Below are 24200 nucleotides of genomic sequence, written 5' to 3' on the forward strand. Positions count from 1 at the left end.
GCTCCTGTATCAGAGTTAGATTAGCGTATGTGGTAGAAAACCCAAATCGCAGTAGTTTAAGGAAAATAGAAATTTTTCTCCAACATGAGTGTCTGGAGGTAGATAACCTAGAACTCCACTATGTCTGTCTTGTTGCTGTGCTGTGTGTGGCCTCTATGCCCAAAGTTACCTTGTTGTCTAACATGGCAGCCTGTGTCCGTATTCCACTAGTAAGATGGGAGAAAGAGAAGACCAGGCTCCTTCTCTTTAAAAAACTTCCCAGATGTTGCTCAAACCACTTTCCCTTACATCCCTTTGGCCAGAACTTAGTCACATTGTGATGCTGAGCAGCAAAAGAAGCTGGGAAATGCAATTTTTTTTCTGGGTGGCCAGGAAGAAGAGGGGATGCTTACTAAGAGGACAATTAACCATCTTTGCCCCAGGATTTCTGGGAAAATGGTTGCCTAAATTGAGATCTGAAGGTTAGTAGGATTCTCAGAAGTATATGTACATGTGTCCTTACAGAAGAAAAACATTCCTGAGTAAAGAAAAAGTTCTAGGAATTGAACACTGAGAAGAAACTGGTGTCTCACCAATCATGATTAATCATTGTGTGACAATGTTTGTACTTTTTTTTTTTTGGAAAAGAGTGTGGTGCAGGTTATTTCAGGGGAAGGTGGGGGTGGTGTTAATGATCAGTCAAGTTTTGTGGTTGAACAGGCTGACCAGGGGATCTTCTCAGAAAAGATGAAGTCTGAGAGAAGGGTTTATGACATGGTGGTGTTAATTTTTTCCCAATATTGGCTCAGGCAAAGGCATGTACTTGAGGCAGTTCAAGGGCCAGGGCATTCAGGGGCTATCCCAAGGTAAAAGTTCAGGGGATAACCCATGCATTTTTGTGCCTGTGGTAGGGTCAAATTACCAGTTTCATTCAAATCTTAGAGATACAGTCATGCTCACTAACATGACATGAATCTGCAGAAACAATGAAAACATTTACAATATATTAAATTTACAGTATCAGTCTGCTTTGGGGCTTTTCTAATGTTTATAATGTTCAGCCTTATAAAATCAGTATTTTGTCTAGCTTAAACAAATCTAATAGTAATTCTTGTTTACTTGTTATTGTGATAAATCAGCAGTTGCCTGAAATAAAAATAACATATGGAACATTTTTAGCTTTCTGAAATGTAGTATGTTATTTGAGAAAATATATGTTTTATGTTTTTCTAATTATTTTCATACTGTCATGTGGTTATGTTTTGATTCTGCTTTTTATTCCCAAAATGAATGGAAGTTACAAATAGTCCAGCCCATTTAAAATTAAGCATGACTTGAAGACATTTTATCTCTAAAATGACTTTTTTCTGGTTTTAAGATCAAACACCAAATTTAAATCTAAAATCAGCTAGAGAGTCTAAGAAAAGCACTGATCTAAATTTATATTTAGGTTCTTATGTATTTTTTTCATATTCCTTCTCAAATACTATGAAGTTGTAACTTTTTTCCCCAGAGAAAGTGTTACTATGGTTGGTGGTTGGCAGTACAATTTTTATATCATGAATGAGTAGGGGAGATTGAATCATTTAATTCCTCTGTGGCTGGTGAGTGTAATAAATGCCAGGTTGGTAAAAGCAATACTTCTAGGTCTTATTTGTCTTGAGATCAGAGTGTCTTAAAATCGCAATTAGGATGGATTATTAAATGGAAGCTGATATTTCAGAGTTATCTTCTTTTCTATGTTAGATTTTTAGTTTTATGAGAATAGAGAAATTATTAAAATTTGTGCTCACTAGCTCATTATTTAGTTTGTGCCTTCATAGTAGGTCATAGAATTGTCAATAAGCACATGGTACCACTCAGTTTCTTGAGGTCACTTCTAGGCCTATGTAACATGATTAATCTGATTCTATTTCTATGGTTATCTTCATAAATAATAATCAGGGTCTCACAGTCTTTAGCTGTCTGTGGAGGACAGCAAGCATCCATTCCCACTCTGAGTGAATCCAGATTTAACTCTGAACTCTGATTAAAGTCACAGCTTCCATATAATTTCCAACATTTCTGTTCTCTCTGCCTGTAATGCATTTTATCACTAACTTAAATTCTACAAATTACTTGTTTTGACTGAAAATAACAGTGAATAAATAATCACACAGAGATCCTGGACCAAATATGTTATATTTGACCATTTAGGTCCCATTTTCCTTTTGGCCATGTCACAGTTTTGCAGGTAGTTTCATAGATGGCCATTGACTCTCAAATCTAGAGGTGCATGGGACACCAAGACATCTATGCTATGATGAGAGAAGGTGTTTTTACTGGTAAACTGTTTACCAGTGGAGAGAGGGCTGGGACATCAGTGCTGTTGTACTTGCAAGTGAATAACTGTGATTGGGAGCACTGCGGAGATTAAAGGGAGAAGATGATTAGATTATTGGGAGAGCACATTAGCAGAGGTCAATACCACTCCTCTGCTTACAACTCCTCGAAATGTCTTCAATAAACATGGAGTACATTGGTAATAAGAAAAAACAACCAAGAGCTATTAAAAAAAGAAAATCCTTCACTGGCTGCTCGTGGCCTATGGGATAAAGTGGAAGTGACTAAACATGAACTTGAGCCTCACCTGCACACTTCCAGCCTCATCTCTTGCCATACCCTGCCTTCAACCCTAGGCTGCTGTAATGTTCAAGTGCTTCTTGCCTCTTTTCTTCTTTTTTCTGTGCGATATCTTTCCTCCGTGCCTCATGCTCATGCTGTCGTCTGTCTGCCTTGAATCCCTTTCCTACCCCTCACCTGCTCCCATGCTAGGTCAGGGGCCTCTCTCTGATGTGCTCCCATAAACTCTGAGCATCGCACCTCCTCCCATGCATTATTATTTGTTCTTATGTGTCTGTTTGTTCCCCTCACTAGACTCTATCCTCAATACCAGACACGTAGAGGGCAACCAGTGCAAGTTTGTCAAGTGAATAAATGAGTGTTTTGGTGCATACTAGGGGACCATCATAGGGGATTGAAAATAATTTTAAGTAATCACAAAAGTATAATCATCTGATCTATTATCTGTTTACTACCAGAAATGTGCATTAGCACATAGAAAACTGAAACAATTTTGCAAATAGGTAAACAGATTTATATAAATGTGGTCTGATTCTCCAAGTCTTGCTGTAAGCTTTAATAAGTTGTTGGTATTGTGGGTTCTTTTGGTAAACTTTTTGAGAAATGTACCAACTAGCGCTATTTGGTGTGTGTTTTTTGCTTCTACTCTAATGTCAAGTCAGTGGGAGAAGCTTTGTGTACTTGCTTTGGTAAACTGATTCTGAGTATCTTATTTCCTTATGTGCGTGGAAGTGCACTTAATGAATTTCTGCTACAGTGTGTGGTAAGGATGCTATTTTTAAAGTCTGAGTTCCCAGAGTAAATTTTTTAAATAGGATTAGGGTTTTATCTTATAACTAATATAATAAAGCTTAAATTAGAATTATAAATAATATATGTATATGTATGTGTGTGTGTGTGTGTGTGTGTATCTATCTATCTATCTATCTATCTATCTATCTATATATAAAATCCCATCATGGGGGCAAGACCCTCATGACCTCATTTCATATATATATATATATATATTTCATATATATACATATTTCATATATATATATGTGAGTCAGATTCAAAAACAGCAACAAACGTAGAATATTAAACCTCAAAGTTATTCTAGGCCATTTAATCTTTTGCTTTACAGATAAGGAACTGGTATCATCATGGGTAAATGATGAGTCCATGAAGGCACCAGAACAAAAATTCTGGCCACCTGATTCTTACTTTGGGGGTAAATGTGAATTCTCAAGCAAGGAGAAGTATATGGAGACCTTACAGTTAGCAAGGAAGATTTCTGCTCATGCTACCTTGAGTAACAGGGCTTAATAATAAAGCTAAAACAGTACCTAGAGGCTTTGCTGTCATGTCCAGCGATCCTGTGGCCTCTGCTCACCTGAGCCTGTCTCCTCCTGTCTCTAGGCAATGAGACTCCAATTGGGTCCTTGACTTGGGAAGCCTTTGGCACAAACATCATCCATATTGGATCTTATTAGTTGTAGCCAAAGTAAGACAGTTTTGGTCAATACATAGGACTTTGCAACCTAGAGCAGGCATATGCAGGGAAAACTTCCTAAGGCTTCTGCAGAAGCAAAGTGGGCCTTCAGGTAGGTACAGGCCCTTTGAGCTTTCTGGACCTGGTCAGTATGGGAAGGAAAAGACATTTGTGTGGATAAATATGGGATGGGGAAGATAAACTACATCATGGCTAAATTCAAGTTGAGTTAGTTTATAAATGGAGGTAAATGCTCTGCCTATAAGAAACTACTCACAAATACTGTTGTATGGCCTTTGGGCGAATCAGTTGAACATTATCAACCTCAGTTTTCTTATCTTAAAGGAAAGATGATAATGATACTTACCTTGTCCACTCGTTGTGCATATCAGTGACCATGTATGTTAAATGACCATCCATATATAGGTAACTATTACTGTTATTACCTCTATAATACCATAATGATGACTACTATAATTATTTTTACAACTACTAGTACCTAATACTACTGTACTACTCCTATTGTTACATGCCAGTAGTTTGTATTATAATTGAGTAGTCTTCTGTGCTCAGTTGGATGATAGGAGAGAGAGTGTTACAATTTATTTGCAAGAAGTTATAGTTCTTTCACTGCGCAATGGTTAAGATCAGGGCTTTATGGGAATTAAAACTACTTCCTAGATGTAACGTCTTAGACAAGTTATTTAACTTATATGCTTCAATTTTCTCATTTGTAAAATGGGGATACTACATTCTATCACATAAAGTTCTTGTGACGATTAAATGAGGTAATCTAAGTACTGCTTAGAACAATGCCTAGCACACAGTGATCTCACAAGAAATATTCTCTATTAAGCTATTAATGTATTGATATGTATTGTATTTTCATAACTACCTTGGGAGAGAAGAGGCATCATTATCTTTGTTTCATGGATACTGAAACTGAGGTTTCTGATTTTCTATGTTTACTAACATATCAAAGCTGGGAGAGATTCAAAGAGCCTCCTGCTCTTCCTTCTTTTCTTTCCTCCCTTCCTTCCACATATCCTTATTATTGGGTTGGAATGGGAAGCCATAACTCCCACCCAGTTGATTTGAATTAGCACGTCTGATTATTTTTTAAATTTTCTTTCCTCTACAGCCCTACCTCCCTGCCAGAGCACTTGTAAGAAAGTACTCGCTCACATATCTTACTTCCATTGAAATAAAATCATATTATGCTTCTGTCTTTTGCCACTAGCCTATTACTATTAGCTGTCATATCCGAAGTCCCAAGTTCTTTATCTGAACCCTCACACTCGAGAAATCGACAGGATCAAGGAAATAAGAACCAGTGTTTACATAAGTGTTTATTGGACTTTTCTTTATCATCTTTCAGGTCTTGTAGAAATTTGCCTGATGCACCCCCTAGATGTGGTGAAAACCAGGTAAGGTTCTGCATGAACAAGTTTTATTGACTTTGGCTAATATCCAAATTAAGATCTGTCAGAGCACTAAATGCTAGGACTTGTCCCAGGCCGGTAGCTTCTCTCTGTAATGGCAGTTATATTTGCTTCTAAAGAAAGTACTATTTGACAGATAAAATGTGAACAGTGAAAAGCATTTCTGGGTGAAGGTCATCTGAAGTATGTAATATTTTACTGCCTTTATATGACAACCGTAAGATATGATTTGTAGCTATATTGGTAAATGAGGTAAATTTATCAAAATGATGTAAAAACTAAACTATATCCAGTGGATTATGACAGCACATTTTCATTTGGCATTGCCTAACAAATCTCTATTTAATAGTCAGCATTTTGGTATGAGACTTCAAAATTTCAAGTAAGCTTTTTACATAGTGCTTAAATAATTTATTCCTATTACTGTTTGCCAATGCAAAATGCCATATTTTCAGGAAACTGCAGGGGCATAATATGGTCAATGCAAGCCAGGGCAATGTATTAAATCTATTACCAAGAGGGAAAAAAAGAAAAATAACAAAACTTTGTGGGGTATAATATGATCTAGAGCATTTTTAAAAAGTTAAACCTGTGGCTGAATTACTGAACTTTCTATTTTTTCAAATTGGAAGCTCTTGGAGTCTAGTGAAAATTTCCATTTATTTGCACTATATGAAACCCAAAAGCACCATGCCTAGGTTGGAGCCTAACAGCCAACAATGCTGTGCAATAATGGTGGTTAAAGAAACCATTACTGCCTCAATTAGGAAATATTTGATAATTCAGGCTGGTCATTGGATGGATGTGTTACTTACTCTACCTAAAAAGGCAGCAGAATCTTAGGCTGGTTGCTGAAAGCAAGAGAAGGTGACTGTGGCATGCAAAAATAATATTACATTTCTAATAGAGGTAGGGAAGATGGGAGTTTGGCCTCTGTCTTAGATGGAGCTGCTGTAACAAAATATTGTAGACTGGGTGGCTTAAACAACAGACATTCATATTTACAGTTTTGGTGGCTAGGAATTCCAAGATTAAGGTCTTGGCTGATTCAGTTCTTGGTGAGGGCCCTCTTCCTAACTGTAGGGGGCCTCCTTCTTGCTGTATACTTACATGACAGAGAGAGGAAGCTCTGTTGTCTCTTCCTCTTCTTATAAAGCCATTAATCCCATCATGGGGGCAAGACCCTCATGACCTCATTTAAACCTAATCACCCCCCAAAGACCTCACTTCCAAATACCGTTGCATTGTGGGTTAGGGCTTCAACATACACATTCTGGAGGGTCACAAACATTCGGTTTGTAACAGCCTCAAATCACTAAACTCAAAGAGAAAGAAGAAAACCAGGGGCCCTGCGCGGTGGCTCACGCCTGTAATCCTAGCACTTTGGGAGGCAGAGGGAGGTGGATCATCTGAGTTCAGGAGTTTGAGACCAGCCTGGCCAACATGGTGAAACCCCATCTCTACTAAAAATACAAAAATTAGCCGGGCATGGTGGCACACCCCTGTAATCCGAGCTACTCAGGAGGCTGAGGCAGAAGAATCACTTGAACCCGGGAGGTAGAGGTTGCAGTGAGCCGAGATCGCACCACTGCACTTCAGCTTGGGCGACAGAGCAGGACCCCATCTCAAGAAAAAATAAATAAATAAATAAAAGAAAAAAGAAAAAGAAAACCACAAATTATATTCAAATGCAAGGTATGCGCACCCCTGGGCCATCTTTATTACAAGGTTCCGAAACAGAAAGCAAAACTCCCTGGGATTTCCTTGTTAGATTCCATGTTAACCTTCTTTGAGAAGCCAGATTATTGTTGCTAATGTCACTGAGAAAATAATCTTTTTCATTTGAGGGTAATTTCCTAACTTAGTAAACTGTTCCAATGAACATGGAGGAGAAATAAGAATGATTTAATCAAGACACAATATTAGAATTATGGTCACTCATTCACTCAATGTTTAATTCATCCATTCAACAGACGTGTATTGAGCATCTAGTGCATGTGGGTTTCAGGATAGCTCTGCCCTCAGAGAGCTCACAGTGTGATTAGCTAATTGAGATCTCATCACAATGAACTTCAAAAGCTGTATCATTTTGTTGTACTGGAATTGAATTGAAAACTTCTTGAAATGGATATAACAAGTTACTGGGGCTTTATATCTTTTTTGTTACATAAATATTTTCATTAAAATGGCATTCATTCATTAGAGTTAGTCACATGACTTTGCCTAACTTCAGCAGGGAGGAAGATACAGTCCTTCCGGGTGCTCCGAAGGAGAGGGGAATTGGATACTGGGTGGTATTTGACCTGCATAATGATACGTGTGTTGAATAAAGATTCACAATCATAGAGTAAACTGAAAGCCACAAGTATGGGCAACTGACACTGCAACAGAAGTAGAATATGCAAGATTGATAGGATTTATCACCTAGGCACTGACAGAGAGGTGACATCAAGTAGGCAGGAGCAGACTCACATACGGGAACCTCTTCACCATCACATTATACAGGAGATGACTGTGTTTCTAAATAGAAACAAATTCATACCCAGGGAATAGTATTGATCATTTATAGAGTTTTAAAAATCCACTTTAAAGAGGAGTTTGGAAGTAAATTTTTAGAACCCGTTGTTATTCATTCAGCAAGAAAAAGATTAGGCAGAAATAGAACCCCAAGACAAGACCTGACTCCAAAAAGTAGACACATTTATTTTGCCATACTCCAGCACATGAGATATTGTGGAAAATGAACCATATCCATATTTGGATTAATTCAGTATACTTCTCCTTAAGTAATAATAGTCACCCTCACATTTAGGGCCATTTATGATGATAATCCTCCAATCTAATCTTTCAGATTTACTTTCCACTTCTTTTTGATCCAGTTAATTTAAATAGCTTACATGAATGCAATCCTATCTTTCTTAATTCTCTGCCTTTGTTTTCCCAAAATTGCCTGCACTCTCATCCCTGCTGATTGAAATTTTACCTAGCTGATAATACCTAGAAATATAGTTATTTCTGAATGTGGTAATTTTTCCTGTAATTTTTATGATTTTCTGTGCTTTCTAAGTTTTCTATACTAAATTTTTTAAAATTCAGAATAAAACAATAAAGTGTAAAAAAAATAAATAAAATCCAATTAAAAAAATTGTGAAGTAAGGTTTGGGTTCATGTATCCCATGCCCCACTTTGACAATGCCTGCCACAACTTAGAATCCAGTACTCTTGGAATACTGTGTCATTTAAAAAGTGACCTGCTAAAATCACTAATGCTAAGTGGTTTCATGTATTATCTCTTACAGTTTATGGTTTATGTTATTTATTTTAATATTTATCAAAATAGTACATGTATGTTGTATCAAATTCAAATAATACTCCAAGCCTTGTGTCAATTAAGACAGGCTAGGTTATGTGGCTGTAACATCAACAAACTTTAAATCTCAGCAGATTACAAAAACAAGGATTTCATGTCTGATACAACTGTGTATGTTCATCTGCCCAGGCTTCTATAACAAAATATCATAAACTGGGTAACTTATAGACAACAGAAATTTATTTCTCACCATACTGGAGGCTGAGATGTCTAAGCTCAAGGTGCTGGCAGGTTTGATGTCTGGTAAGGGCCTGTTTCCTGGTTCATAAAGGGTGCCTTCTTGCTGTGTCCTCACATGGTGAAAGAGCAAGGCATCACTCCAGGGTCTCTCATATAAGGGCACTAATCCCATTCCTGAGGGCTCTACCCTCATGACCTCCTAAAGGCCTCACTCCTCATGCCATCACCTTGGGGGGTTGGATTTCACCATATGGATTTGGGGGGGCAGGGGCACAAACATTCAGACCATAGCCAGGGGACACTCTGCTCAGACTGAAAGAAGCTCTGTTTGAACGCGTGCTTTCCCCATCCCTGTGGCAGGAAGAATAGAGCTGAACGGTCTCACCCTGGTGGTTAGAGCTCTGACCACACGTGTCCTTTTCACCCAACCTATCATTAGGAACTAGCCACTTGACCACACCTAAACAACCAGAAGGAGAAGAAATATGATACTCCTACTGGCCTGCAGGAAGGGACATGGTGTCAGTGTGCCATAGGTATGTCTTTTCCAAGCCTTATAAGCATGAACATCATTCCCCTACCGTGTCCTCTCCACCCACCGGTTCCCATTCCAGAGGCAAGGACCTTTGACTTTTAGCTGATTCCGTTGTAATTCACTTCAACATTTCTGAATATTATACATATACTGGCTGTATTGAGTTGAACAGTGTCCCTGCCCCAATTCACATCCTTCCCAGAACCTCAGAAGGTGACTTTATTTGGAAGCAGGGTCTTTGCAGATGTAATTATTCAACTTAAGAGGTGGTCATGTGGAATAGAGTGTGCCCTAAGTCCACTATGACTGGTATTCTAAGAACAAGGAAAGAGACTCACAGAAAGAGACATGCTGTAAAGATGGCCGGATGCCATCTTCTCTGATGGCAGAGATTAGAATTCTGCAGCTACAAGACTGTGAATACCAAGGACTGCTGACAATCCCCAGAAGCTCAGAGAGAGGTATGGACCAGATTCTCCTTCAGAGCCTTTAAGAGGAGCCAACACTGATGACACCTTCTGAACTGTGAAAGAATAAATTTTTGTAGTTTTAAGCCACAGGGTTTGTGGTAATTTGTGATGCAGCCCTAGGAAACTAATACATCACTCTTTCTTAATTTGTCAACTGTAAATGTTTTTTATGACGTCTAGAATTACACACTGTCCCCATTTCCCCTTCTTACATCTGTCGCATTATTGATCCATAATCGTTTGCATTATTTTGAGTACACAAACGTTGTTCACTGCTGAACCAAGTAGTGCTCAAGGATTTATTTTTCTGGAGTTAATTATTGCCTTATATTTTCATTATTTAGTTCTCTATAAGGCTATTGTTAATTGCAATGTCTTCCTAAATGTTTCTTCAGGTTCCTTTTCCCTACTATTTCCACATTGTCAAACTCTTAGCAGATAATGTGGTGGGGCTTGTTGAACGTGGAATTTTGGAAATTACTTGGCTTTTTTGTTAGGTCCTCTCTCATCTCTCTTCCAATATCAAGATTTAAATGTCTTTTCTGGGGATACTATTTCTCCAATGAAGAATCTTTCAATCAAGATTGTGTGTGTGGGAGGGTCCCACTGTTAAGGATGAAAATATTATCGTCATCCTCTTGTTTCTGGTATGGGGCCACTCTCCTACCCTCCACTGTACCTAGTGGCTCCCAGTCTGAAGCTGTTCTTATAGTCTCCAAAGAGTAAGCCTCAGGTCTTTAGTGTGAGGTGGGAGAGAAAACATATATGGACTTTCTTTCTTTTTTTTTTTTTTAAATTTTAAATATCTTTGTTTTACATAAAAAGGTATTATAAATTCAGTAAAAAATAATTAAAGAAAAAAATTCTATGTATATTTCCCCTCATCATGTCCCACACTTCCATTCTGCTAAAGAAATTCCTGTTGAAATTATATTTACACCCTTCTAAATTAATTACATTGACAAATATTAACATAGGCATATGTATGTCAATATAGTGATGCATACTCTATAAATTGATTGCTTGTATTGTGTGTGTATGGTTCTATTTATGTGTGCATCTATGTGCGTGAGAATAAGATATTGAACAATTTTAAGCATAAGAGAGTAAGTGCTCACCTGTATAGAATAAAATACGAAATACTATTTTGGAAAAAAAATTTGACTCTGTAATTGTAGTACATATTTCTGAGGTAGATTGACCTCATTCTGAGAAAATTCTTAATGAGGCTTGATGGAATGTTTTGGTTGAGAAAGTTCTGGTCTTTTTTTTTTTTTTTTTAATTATACTTTAAGTTTTAGGGTACATGTGCACATTGTGCAGGTTAGTTACATATGTATACATGTGCCATGCTGGTGCGCTGCACCCACTAACTCGTCATCTAGCATTAGGTATATCTCCCAATGCTATCCCTCCCCCCTCCCCCCACCCCACAACAGTCCCCAGAGTGTGATATTCCCCTTCCTGTGTCCATGTGATCTCATTGTTCAGTTCCCACCTATGAGTGAGAATATGCGGTGTTTGGTTTTTTGTCCTTGCGATAGTTTACTGAGAATGATGATTTCCAATTTCATCCATGTCCCTACAAAGGACATGAACTCATCATTTTTTATGGCTGCATAGTATTCCATGGTGTATATGTGCCACATTTTCTTAATCCAGTCTATCATTGTTGGACATTTGGGTTGGTTCCAAGTCTTTGCTATTGTGAATAATGCTGCAATAAACATACGTGTGCATGTGTCTTTATAGCAGCATGATTTATAGTCCTTTGGGTATATACCCAGTAATGGGATGGCTGGGTCAAATGGTATTTCTAGTTCTAGATCCCTGAGGAATTGCCACACTGACTTCCACAATGGTTGAACTAGTTTACAGTCCCACCAACAGTGTAAAAGTGTTCCTATTTCTCCACATCCTCTCCAGCACCTGTTGTTTCCTGACTTTTTAATGATTGTCTCAGCCGAAAATCTCCTTAAGCTGATAAGCAACTTCAGCAAAGTCTCAGGATACAAAATCAATGTACAAAAATCACAAGCATTCTTATACACCAACAACAGACAAACAGAGAGCCAAATCATGAGTGAACTCCCATTCACAATTGCTTCAAAGAGAATAAAATACCTAGGAATCCAACTTACAAGGGATGTGAAGGACCTCTTCAAGGAGAACTACAAACCACTGCTCAAGGAAATAAAAGAGGATACAAACAAATGGAAGAACATTCCATGCTCATGGGTAGGAAGAATCAATATCGTGAAAATGGCCATACTGCCCAAGGTCATTTACAGATTCAATGCCATCCCCATCAAGCTACCAATGACTTTCTTCACAGAATTGGAAAAAACTACTTTAAAGTTCATATGGAACCAAAAAAGAGCCCGCATCGCCAAGTCAATCCTAAGCCAAAAGAACAAAGCTGGAGGCATCACACTACCTGACTTCAAACTATACTACAAGGCTACAGTAACCAAAACAGCATGGTACTGGTACCAAAACAGAGATATAGATCAATGGAACAGAACAGAGCCCTCAGAAATAATGCCGCATATCTACAACTATCTGATCTTTGACAAACCTGAGAAAAACAAGCAATGGGGAAAGGATTCCCTATTTAATAAATGGTGCTGGGAAAACTGGCTAGCCATATGTAGAAAGCTGAAACTGGATCCCTTCCTTACACCTTATACAAAAATCAATTCAAGATGGATTAAAGATTTAAACGTTAGACCTAAAACCATAAAAACCCTAGAAGAAAACCTAGGCATTACCATTCAGGACATAGGCGTGGGCAAGGACTTCATGTCCAAAACACCAAAAGCAATGGCAACAAAAGACAAAATTGACAAATGGGATCTAATTAGACTAAAGAGCTTCTGCACAGCAAAAGAAACTACCATCAGAGTGAACAGGCAACCTACAACATGGGAGAAAATTTTCGCAACCTACTCATCTGACAAAGGGCTAATATCCAGAATCTACAATGAACTCAAACAAATTTACAAGAAAAAAACAAACAACCCCATCAAAAAGTGGGCGAAGGACATGAACAGACACTTCTCAAAAGAAGACATTTATGCAGCCAAAAAACACATGAAAAAATGCTCACCATCACTGGCCATCAGAGAAATGCAAATCAAAACCACTATGAGATACCATCTCACACCAGTTAGAGAAAACATATATGGACTTTCAAGCAGTGCTCTTGCTTCTAGTTACATATTCCCACTTTTCAAGTCATCTGGTACCTCCGAGGCCTGAGGCATCCCAGGGATATCCCAAGGTCTTTCCTGGCAATCCCTTCTTTAGGTACTTAGAGTGCAGGCTTCTCTGCCCTGCTAGGGTAGTGACCATTCCTCCATCTGTTTCCATCTTGCAAAAATGAGTTGACATTGCACATTCACTGTTACTTCCTGCTCCACCCTCTTTGTCCCTGTGGGTTTATGCTTATTGATAATTATTATTCTTTTGTTGCCTGTGTTAGTCATGGCCCAATCAGGAGAATACACCCACTCTGAGTATTTGAAATTATGCAAAGTCAATGCAAGGAATTCCAGAGATAAGGACCTTTGACTTTTAGCTGATTCTGTTGTAATTCACTTTGATATTTCTAAATATTATACTTATATTGCTTTGTATTGAGTTGAATGGTGTCCCTGCCTCAATTCTGTCCAGATTGTAGAATTGCTAAGGAGCCAGCAAAGGACTGTGAGGCAACCTAGAGATTAGTAATAGCACCACCACCCCAGGCTGAAGGGACAAAGGGAGGAGGTGGTGTTGCCAGAGCCCAGGACCTGGAACCCTGCTGGAAGCTAGAATCATGGTAGGTCTCTCCAGTGGGAGATGGAACCTCAGGACGCAGCCACTGCCTGCCTGAGGTAGAGAGGGATGGGAGAAGTCCTCTGCTTTCTCCCTTCTCTCCCTACCTTCAGAATCCCACTCACCAGTGCTCCTATTTGCTGAACCCAGGGAAGCCTGGGAAACCAGGCTTGCAGAGGTCAGCCCCTTCACATTACAGAGCAGAGTAGGACAAGGCAGGAGTAAGAAATTGATTTGAAGATAAGCAGAATGGGGACTGACATACTGTCGTTTTTGAAGGGTTTGGAGAAAGCACTAAGAGAAACATGCATTTTCAGTTCAGCATGTTGAATTGCCAAGAGGCTTGCTTCAAACTCACTTTGTATTTTAAAAGATGGTTAGAAATTATCATTGATACATATTTTATGGCGAGATTCCAGGCACTGTGGCACTTAATATAGGAAAAAAGTTTATTCTGCTCCATGCAAATATGGCACCAGGGATAGACCTAATGTTAGCAGAGGCCAGCCGCATGACAAGTGATGTGTTCTAAGGGTCCCCAGCTAATTTTAGCAGAGGATATTTGACTGAGAAGCTGTACATATGGCAGTTATGTAGAATCAAGGTCTCCTTTGAGAACCTCCCTGGAGACATCTGTATATATTGTTTTATAGTTCTGTTTATACACAAACAGAGCTGTGTGTACAATTGTGAGTGGACCCCTCATTAAGAACCTATGGCTACAAATGACAAAAGACCTCATTCACTTGTATAAATGGGAAGGCCAAAGGGTAGATTCTGGCTTCATACTCTCCAGCGGTTCAAATAAAATAATCTTTAATTATATTTCTCTGATATGCTCTCTTTCTCCCTCTCTCCCTCCTTTTCTCCACTATCCTTTTCTTATATAGGCTTCATTTTGGGGGAGCTTGTCTCATTTGGCACTAGATAGCCTTGGCAGCTTCAAGTTTGCATGGTCCTTGGTGTTTGTGTGTGTGTAAATAGCTTTGGCTCTAGAGTTAGGCTGCCTGGGTTCAAATCCTGACTCCTCCACTCATTACCTATGTGACCTCATTAAGTTATGTAACTCCTCTGTGCCTTAGTTTCCTCATATTTAAATAGGAGCAATAATGGTATCCACATTATTATGAAAAATAAATGAGCATACACACACACACACGAAAGCATGATATTTAATCCTGGGTTAGCAAAAATGGGGGGAATACAAAGACAAATGGAGTCTACAGGGTAGTGAAGAAACCTGAGTGAGGATACAAGTATGGGAGGGGGAAGCGTTTACTATGCAGTCAAGCAGTTTCAAGTTTCTAAGCTACAAGACTTACGTGTTATGTAAGCACTACATTCAAATCCTTCCTCAACAAGGTGTTTGCAAGTAGAGCATCCTTCTGGGCAGAAGAGCCTTGGTTTAGTGTCTGTGTTCCTGCTGGCCTCGTGCCACACATCGTTTTGGGGCTGTGTGCTGACATTATTCGGTATCCTCCGGAGCTAGCACCGTGCCTGGCCTTCAGGAGGTGCCCAGTGAATGTTGTTGAAGAAATGAGTATTTGGTAATAATCAAAATAATTACCTCAATAGTTCTATAGCCAAACTGAAATGTCTATAAAGTGAATAATAGGTAGTCTTCATTGTGTCGTCTTCATTGAAAAAGGGAAGATTTCATGAAAAAGGTGGGAATTTAGAATCTGTTAAGATGAAAAGGGAGACATTGCTTGACAGGATGGTGGGCGAAAGATTACAAGCCTCTGGTGGAGTTTCAGTGACTGGATTGGGAAAGAAGTAGGTAATGTAAGAAGGTTCCCATTAGCTGTACCTCGAGCAGAGGTGGGTGGACTAAGTGGGGAGAGGGATCGAGGGTGCTGAGGGAGTGTGTGGAACAAGCTTTGAGATGGGAAGTGAAACCCCAGACTCCGTCTAGAGCAGCGCTGGCTCATTGAAACAAAATGCACCACACACATGTAATCTTAAGGTTTCTAAGGACCACATTTAAGGAAGTAAAAATGAAACAGGTAAAATTAATTCTAATAATAAATCCTATTTAGCCTCATAGGTTCAAAACATTACCATAGCAACATGTTAATCAACATAAAAACTGTGAATATTTTCCATTCTTTTGTTTTTCATACAAAGTCTTTGAAATCTGGTGCCTATTTTACACTTAGAGCACATCTCAATATTGACTAATAAGCCACATTTCAAATGCTCCATAGCCACATGGGGCTAGAGGTCCCTGGATTAGACAGCACAAGCCTAGAATGCAATGTGAAAAGGAAGGTCTTTACAGAGAAGGACAGAGTCCAGTGGTTCTTTCCTAAGAAGAATACTCTTGCTTGGAATGAGTTGATGGTCGCAAATAAGCAAGGTCCTAGGTGGGGGGAATTTTGCTACATGGGCATTTCAAGGTTTGTACCTGTGTGGAGAAAGTGGCATTCGAAAGCCCCAAGGATTTATGGAAGTCACAATCTGAGAGAGTTGTAGCTTATATCCCTTTCATATTTTTAATCCCAGGAAAGGAAATGGCCCATTGTGCTTGAGGAAGAAAGAATTACTGAGGTGTTTGTTCTGTTTTGCCCTGAGTCATTTTTTATCATTTTTGTTTTCAGTTTTGAACAGAGCATAAATCAGGTGCACACTACATAAACTGCCAATCCTACAAGGACTGATCTTTTTAAAAGTGCCCCAAAGGTACAGCAGTGGGCCTGTAGTTCCAGCTAGTCAGAGGGCTGAGGGAGGATTGCTTGAGGCCAGGAGTTTGAGAGCAGCCTAGGCAACATCGCAACACCCCATCTCTAAAACAAAAAGAAACATTTTTAAAGAAACCCCGTGTCAAATACCTCAAAGAACTGGAGAGCATGTTTTCTGGTGGTGCTGGGGAATGGGAGAAAGTGGGGTGGGGGGCATTTTCACATCTGCTCATAGACATATAGTTAAAGACTAGTGGTGAGTGGCTAGGCCAATGCATACTTTGGCTGTCATCCTTCTCACCCCCCATCAGGACTTAACTTGCACTAAGAAATCTTTTCATACTTCTCTCAAAACATATTAATCACTGGGTGAATTCTGAAGACTCACATGAGTTGAAAATTTGGCATCCACGTGTTGTTATATATGCACTTATGGGGCTTTTACTCAATCTGTGGAGATTGATTTACACTCTCTATTGGTGGCTCCCAAACCCCAGACTTCTGAATCAGAAACTCTAGAGGTGGGTCCCACCAATATTTATGTTTAACAACCTCCCTGGTGATTCTTATGCAGTGAACCCAGACTGGTCACTGGGTCAGCCTTTGGGAACTACTGCTGAATACCCTGGAGGCAGTTTTGTAAAAAGTCATGTAAATAATTCCTTTTTTTTTTTCTTAAGTGTTGAACCTTTCATTAACCTATGATTCTCATTGGTTTTATTTATGTAAACTGCTGCTTTGTTCGCCATGAGTGGAAGTGGGAGGACAAAACGGTTGCCTTGCAGAGCTCATTCCATGGTTTTTGAGAGTGATATGGAAATATATTATCCACAGCCAGAAACAACACATTCTGTCCTACTGAGTGGGGTACTAGGGCAGAAATCAGCACCAGAGGATGGGAAAGGAGCGAGTATATTGGTTGTTACAGAGGGAAGGTAAATGGCTCTGATGGGTGAAAATGATTTAGAGGCATAAGCCCACCACAAACTTTATTAAAAAGAGAAACCTGAGGATGGGATATGGTGAGAGGCTGCTTTGTGGGGAGCCCAGCAGAGAGTGTGAAGCCAGGGTCTGTGAAGTATCCACTGCCTCCTCTAGCAGGGAGGAGGGGAAACAGCCTTGAACTTTAAAGTGAATGCTTAATTTAGAGGTTGGAGAGGGGATGTTGGGCCAACGAAACAGCAGGGTGGAAACACGGAATGAAGTCTCTTTTCCCCAATAGATCCTTTAAAAAAAAAAAAAAAAGAAAGAAAAGAAAGGAATCTTTTTAAAATGGGGAGAGAATACAAGGAAAAGGTGAGGATGGGGTATAGACAAGAGGCAGTAGAACCTATAGGATTCAAAAATAAATAAATAACAGAGCAGCTGGGAAGGTTATTTCCATATGTTAATGATTTGCCCGTGGTATAAAACATTAAGATCGCATTCAGGGTTAGAACATGGTTATGCCTGATTTCTCACCATGGATAGAAATTCAGGACTAGACCACTGTCATGGCTTCTTTCTAACCATGGATAGAATGTTTCTGAAGTAAAACAAACAAGGAGTAGAACCACAGTTTTATAAACTATATTTTAATTGGGATTTTGTCATGTAGCTGAATCAATCCATGGCAACATATAATGGTGTGGAATGGTTACAGGATCCCCAAATATATTGTGAGTGCAACTTCAACTTTGCTTTTGAAGTTGCATGACCATAATAGGGTTTCTCTGGCATTTGTTTCATTTAACTGAAATGTCTTTTTGTAATTTCTAAGCCCAACAAGAAAGTACTGCGTAGTGGGCAGACCACAATACTGTATTGATGAAGTCATTCTTTTCCATGCAGTCATTAGTAAAGATTTTGTTTAATAACATAATCAAATAAAAACAGGGCACAAGATGGGTAACATATTTGGAAGGAATAGAGGTGCCAGTTGGCCAGGCTCCACTTGGCACATTATAGAGCTGCAGTGAATTATGTGGTTTTAAATGAGTTAATATGTGCTTTAAAATGCCACTTGCTCCAACCTAAGTGCATTAATACAAATTAAATTCATCATTGCCTATGAGTTCATAGCAAACTTTGAAAGGTCTCACATCTGTATAGTGACTAATATAACCTAGGAATGACCCTAAAACGAAGAGAAAATAATCTTACTTTTTGCACTATTACAGAAAGCTGCATGTCTACATTCTAGATGTATGGGACCCTCTGGAGAAAGGCAGAGGGTTTCAGGATGATAGGCCATGACCCTATGAAGAGATTTCATTGGTATTACTTCTGAGATTTTTGCTTTGATAATGTTCCACCTCTCTTTGGGCTAGCAAGGGTTGTAGCCAAACTCTGGAAAGCTCAGAAGAGTCCACAGTAGAAAGTCTTGCCCCTGCATCTTTCTCACATGTTGGAGGTCCTCCCACTGAATACAGACCCAGGCCCTAGGCCGGGTTGGTTGCAATAACTGCCTTATCCATAGGTAGTGGTCCATGCATGCCCACTTCTGCTGCTGCTGTGACCCAGGAAAAAGGAGGAACTGAAGGATTCATTGCCTGAGGCATTGAGGAAAAAATTGGTCCCCAAGATTATGTGCATAAGAATCTTGCTGCTATAGACTAAAATTATTTTTTAATCTTATTAATAAGGAGAAAATCCTCTTTTAAAAAAATCCAGTCAGTTCTCCCCACATAAAATAACAAAGTCCTATTATGTTAAATCAACTGTAACTCACTTTATAATCTGGAAAGGCTGTTTCTAAATTTATTTACTTATTTTTTTGTAAATGGAATTCTTTTTAAAATCACCCCCTAGAGGAATAAGCTATTTTTATGACTCACATTGCAGAACCTTTGTAAAGTGTGTAATCTCTCTTTAATTTCTGTTTTGTCTAAATTTTAAAAATAAAGATTTAGTGTTTGTATAGAGTATAGTAGCTATTATTCCTCGACTAATTAAATGGTCTTAGAAGATTCTCCCTTAGCTAATAAGGAAAGGTATGTTCTGTTTGGATACTTCTTGCTTCTCTTCCCTGCTTAACTGCAAAGCCTTCTCCTGTGCCTACCCCAGCCTGAGGATGAGATGGAAGAGCGACAATGCATTCTTCATGCCTGTCAGTGGGGTTCTCCAGACATCATTTTTTCTCTTTTTTAAGCTGAGAGGTAAATAATTCTTAAATGGCCTTCTTATCTTTGTCATGGGAAAGTGAATTATTTCTAAAATGAGCATCAGCATGGTGACTGTTTCCTTCATTCCTCCCCCTAGTCCCCATTCAGGGTTTTACCCCAACTGCTTTCAAATTTCCAGCAATTTCATTAATCTACTTATTTAGCCAGTGCCCATCACAAGTTTCCCTATGAATAGTTTGCCTAAGCTATAGCTTAGATTCCAATTTGGGTGTTACTGTAATTTAATATAACTATATATGCAAATAAAATAAATTGATGTGGGATTATATTGAATTAAAAACAAACGGGATATTTTTCTAAGTGTTATGCCGTGATAAACTTTTCTCAGATAATCTCCTTATTTTAAATTATACTTTAAGTTCTGGAATACATGTGCAGAACATGCAGGTTTGTTACATAGGTATACACATGCCATGGTGGTTTGCTGCACCCATCAACTCGTCATTTACATTAGGTATTTCTCCTAAGGCTATTCCTCCCCTAGCCCCACAGCCCCTGAAAGGCCCCAGTGTGTGTTGTTCCCCTCCCTGTGTCCATGTGTTCTCATTGTTCAGCTCCCACTTATGAGTGAGAACATGCAGTGTTTGGTTTTCTGTTCCTGTGTTAGTTTGCTGAGAATGATGGTTTCCAGCTTCATCCATGTCCCTGCAAAGGACATGAACTCATTCTTTTTTATGGCTGCATAGTATTCCATGGTGTATATGTGCCGCATTTTCTTAATCCAGTCTGTCATTGATGGGCATTTGGGTTGGTTCTAAGTCTTTGCTATTGTGAACAATGCTGCAATAAACATACATGTGCATGTGTCTTTATAGTAGAATGATTTCTAATCCTTTGAATATATACCCAGTAATGGGATTGCTGGGTCAAATGGTATTTCTGGTTCTAGGTCCTTGAGGAATCGCCACGCTGTCTTCCACAATGGCTGAACTAGTTTACACCCCACCAACCATGTAAAAGCGTTCCTATTTCTCCATATCCTCTCCAGCATGTGTTGTTTCCTGACTTTTCAATGATTGCCATTCTAAGTGGCATGAGATGGTATCTCATTGTGATTTTGATTTGCATTTCTCTAATGACCCGTGATGATGAGCTTTTTTTCATATGTTTGTTGGCCACATAAATGTCTTCTTTTGAGAACTGTCTGTTCATATCCTTCGTGCACTTTTTTATGGGGTTGTTTGTTTTTTGTTTAAGTTCCTTGTAGATTCTGTATGTTAGCCCTTTTTCAGATGGATAATCTCCTATTTTAAGGGCAAGTTTTTGGAGAGAAAATTTGGAACTAATACCATGCCTATTTTCAGTGTCTATTCAAGGTCTATCTGAGATTAGCTCAGCTTAAAATTCAACAAGTAAAGCAAAAGTTCAAAATGTTTGTTGTTTATTTTGCTATTGTAACAGTTTTAAAAATGTTTTCTAGTTAAGCTCTAAGAAATCTGCCATCAGTGAAAGTAAAATTATCTTTATCCAGAGTGTTTGCTCCTTAGCTGCCTCTGTAAAGAGCAGGTGCCTGTCTCAAAAGGGCTGAAATATTCCTGAAAAGTCATGTACCATGGAGAAAGCACTTTAGGATTCTTACTTGGGCTCTCCCTGCAGCGTGAGAAAACCTGAAAGTGTTGAGAAAGAGGCTGCTTGAGAGAAGAAAACTCTAACTGTGAGCTGAACCTTAGAACCTCAGGCTAGGCCCATGGGAAAGCTGCTTTTGAGTCGAGCATATGGGAATCAAGCCGAATGAAGTCTAAATTGTTGAGATTCTAGCACAGCGGAAGGCTATGGCTATCACGAACATTCTAGAAGATTGTTTTTCCTTTATGTGAATCAAGAGTAAAATCATAAGTTTCTTTAGACAAACAAATTTGAGGCTGATAATATAATATAACTGTGAACCTTGACCAAAGATTGATAAAAAGTGTTTAACATTCTTGGAAAATCAATTAGTTCTCAGAATATTCTTGTTGAGGTGGCTAAAATAGCCTTATGCTTTTGCTTTGCAGTCAGGGCACAGCTGAGATTTAGTTTTGACATAATGAAGAAGTTTGCAAGATGATAAATAGAGCTGGATGCAACTCTACATACTCTGGGCCAAGTTCTTACAGGATAAATTTTTCCCATTTGGGGGTTATTGAATAATATTTTCTTCAGTGAAACTTTTGTGAGAGCTTAATAGGTTACATACTTCCCTATTATAGCAAAAACCACACAAAATTATTGTGAATATCATCCATTTTTGGTAATCAAAATCTATCTGGGATATGCATTTCTGTTTTTTATGAAATAATACAACATTGCGATGAACTTCTCATTATATGATCCAACTCAGTACTTCCAAATACTCTCAGAAAAATATACACTTTAGAATTTCTTATCTCTGTATTTGTGTTCTTTTAAATTTTGAAAAGTAAGAAGTACACGTTAGAAAAAAGTTTGACTTTTTCCTAAGATGCTCTCCTAAAGTGAGAACTCGTTAGAATTCTGACCCAGTTTCATTTAGAAAGGTCAGGCGAGCAGACATGATTCCTTTGCGGACAGGCTGTCAGTGTCCAGGGGGAGTGTAATTAACACAGATCCACTAAGGCAATGGATCATGTGGGAAGACACACCCACTAAAGACAGGAGACCAGCGTTCTAATTCAGCGCTGTTGGCCCCACTGTGCAAGTCGATAGAGCTGCTCTGGGACTTCACTCCCCAACCTGGAAACTGAGGGCATTTCCCTACATGGTCTTGGAGGCTTCTTCTAATCTGATATTCTGTTTCCAAGGCAGTGTTTTCATTGTTTAAAAATAAAGTGATTGCAAGTACATACCTCTCCTGTCTCAGGACCTGTGTTCTTGGAATCCCTTCTTCCTGGAGTGACTGGCTTCTTCTCGACCTTCATACCTCAGCTCAGCTGTCATCTCCTCAGAGAAACTTCTTTGGCTGCCCCATCTCCGGTGGCCTCCCGTGTGTCTCTCTTTTTTTTTTTCATTACCTTATTTGGCTTTGTTTTAGTCTTCTGACCTTATCAAAGTTATTTATTTGTGTACATGTTAACTGTTTTTGCCCACTTCCATTGGAGTGTAGGCTTCCTAAAGGCAAGGGGCCTTCCTTCACTGATATATATATATATTACACAGTGCCTACAAGAGTGTTGAGCACAAAGTAGGTGCTCAGTAAACACTTGGTGAATGAATGATTGAATAAATGTCATTTAAAAATGGGCACAGCCATGTGTATTTTCAAATTATGTATTTGGAAAAATAAAACACAAACACACTAAGCCTGTTTTACTATCATGAGCCAGGTTTCACACAGAATCAATTCACAGATTTTTTTTTTTTATATTTCTTTGGCTACTTAGTAATCTGGGCATTTTATAAAGCCTAAGTTGCATTTGTGTGGTTTTACTCCACAGAGAATGAGACATGATATTTATATATTCACCGTGTGTCAGTGGATTTTCCAGGGTCTGTGCACCAGCTGCCCCTGTACTTATTCTGATACCTACAAACTGTCATCTGGACCCAAGATAGTTGAGCCTCTCCCAGTCCTGTTCATTGTCAGCTCAGGTTCAAGCCTCTTAACTCCAGTCCAGTGCATGAATGACCCTCCGCCCTAGACTAGGAAGAGAAGACTCACCCTCCTGGATGGTGCCTGGATGGGTGGCTTGATGCTGGTGACAAGTGGGCTTCATGAGCCCAGCCTGGATGCTCCTTGAGGAAATGTTTTTAGTGCACACAATATCTTATTTTTACTTGCACAACTCATGAAGTAGTTATTTATTTTTAAGGAATCATGCCAAATGGAGTAGGCAGAATCTGTTGCATTCCTGAATGTAGTTCTTTTTGTTAGCTTAGTAGATTGGCCTCTCATTTAATTAAAAGATGTAGAAATCTTTTTATCAAAATTGTTTAGGTATTCTAAACATTTTCTTTTTAAAAGACAACCAGGATTAGCAGAGTAGTGGTGTCAAGCAGGGTTTCAGCTTCACTTTAAAGCAAAAATAATGCTTAACTTCATAAGTAATATTTTCCAGCCTTTTATTCTGAAATCTGAAAAAGAAAAGGAAAGGGAGAGACTTTTTAGGAAAATGTTAACCGCAACTTCTGAGGAGATGATCTTGGAATAACTTTTGGATCAAATTAGAATTTCTATTTCCTTGTTACATTGAAAACCAAAGTCGATTATTTATTTGATTTCCTCTTAGTACTAAAATGGAAACTCATGTTAAATAGGAAGGAAAAAGAAATGACCCTAAAATTTATCTTCAGGTTGAAGAATTGGAAAAGAGCTATTGTTTTATATTTTGATTTCCCAGAGTGTGAGAAAACTGTCCCTGTATAGATGCTTGCCAAGTTCTGAGAGAACACTTAAGAGTGTTTTTGGGTAGCACAGGGAGATAGTCAGGGTCTTGTTTGCGGGTGTTCCAGGTTTCAAGCAGTAACAGGGGAATGGGAGAAAAGAGGGAAGCATTCCCAAATCAAACATAA

The 24200-nt window shown here is 38.8% G+C and overlaps 1 protein-coding gene across 4 annotated transcripts in view; it reads left to right on the plus strand.

The window, feature by feature from the left end:
- Positions 1 to 24200, plus strand: part of SLC25A21 (solute carrier family 25 member 21) — a 498283-nt gene that overhangs the window by 294293 nt on the left and 179790 nt on the right. For all 4 annotated transcript variants that reach the window (XM_055361149.1, XM_055361151.1, XM_055361150.2 and 1 more), the window contains one exon: positions 5451 to 5499. In XM_055361149.1, coding sequence (XP_055217124.1) covers positions 5451 to 5499 — 49 coding nt within the window. The remainder of the gene's footprint in view (positions 1 to 5450; positions 5500 to 24200) is intronic.

Source organism: Gorilla gorilla, chromosome 15 (genome assembly GCF_029281585.2).
Source record: "Gorilla gorilla gorilla isolate KB3781 chromosome 15, NHGRI_mGorGor1-v2.1_pri, whole genome shotgun sequence".
NCBI lineage: Eukaryota > Metazoa > Chordata > Mammalia > Primates > Hominidae > Gorilla > Gorilla gorilla.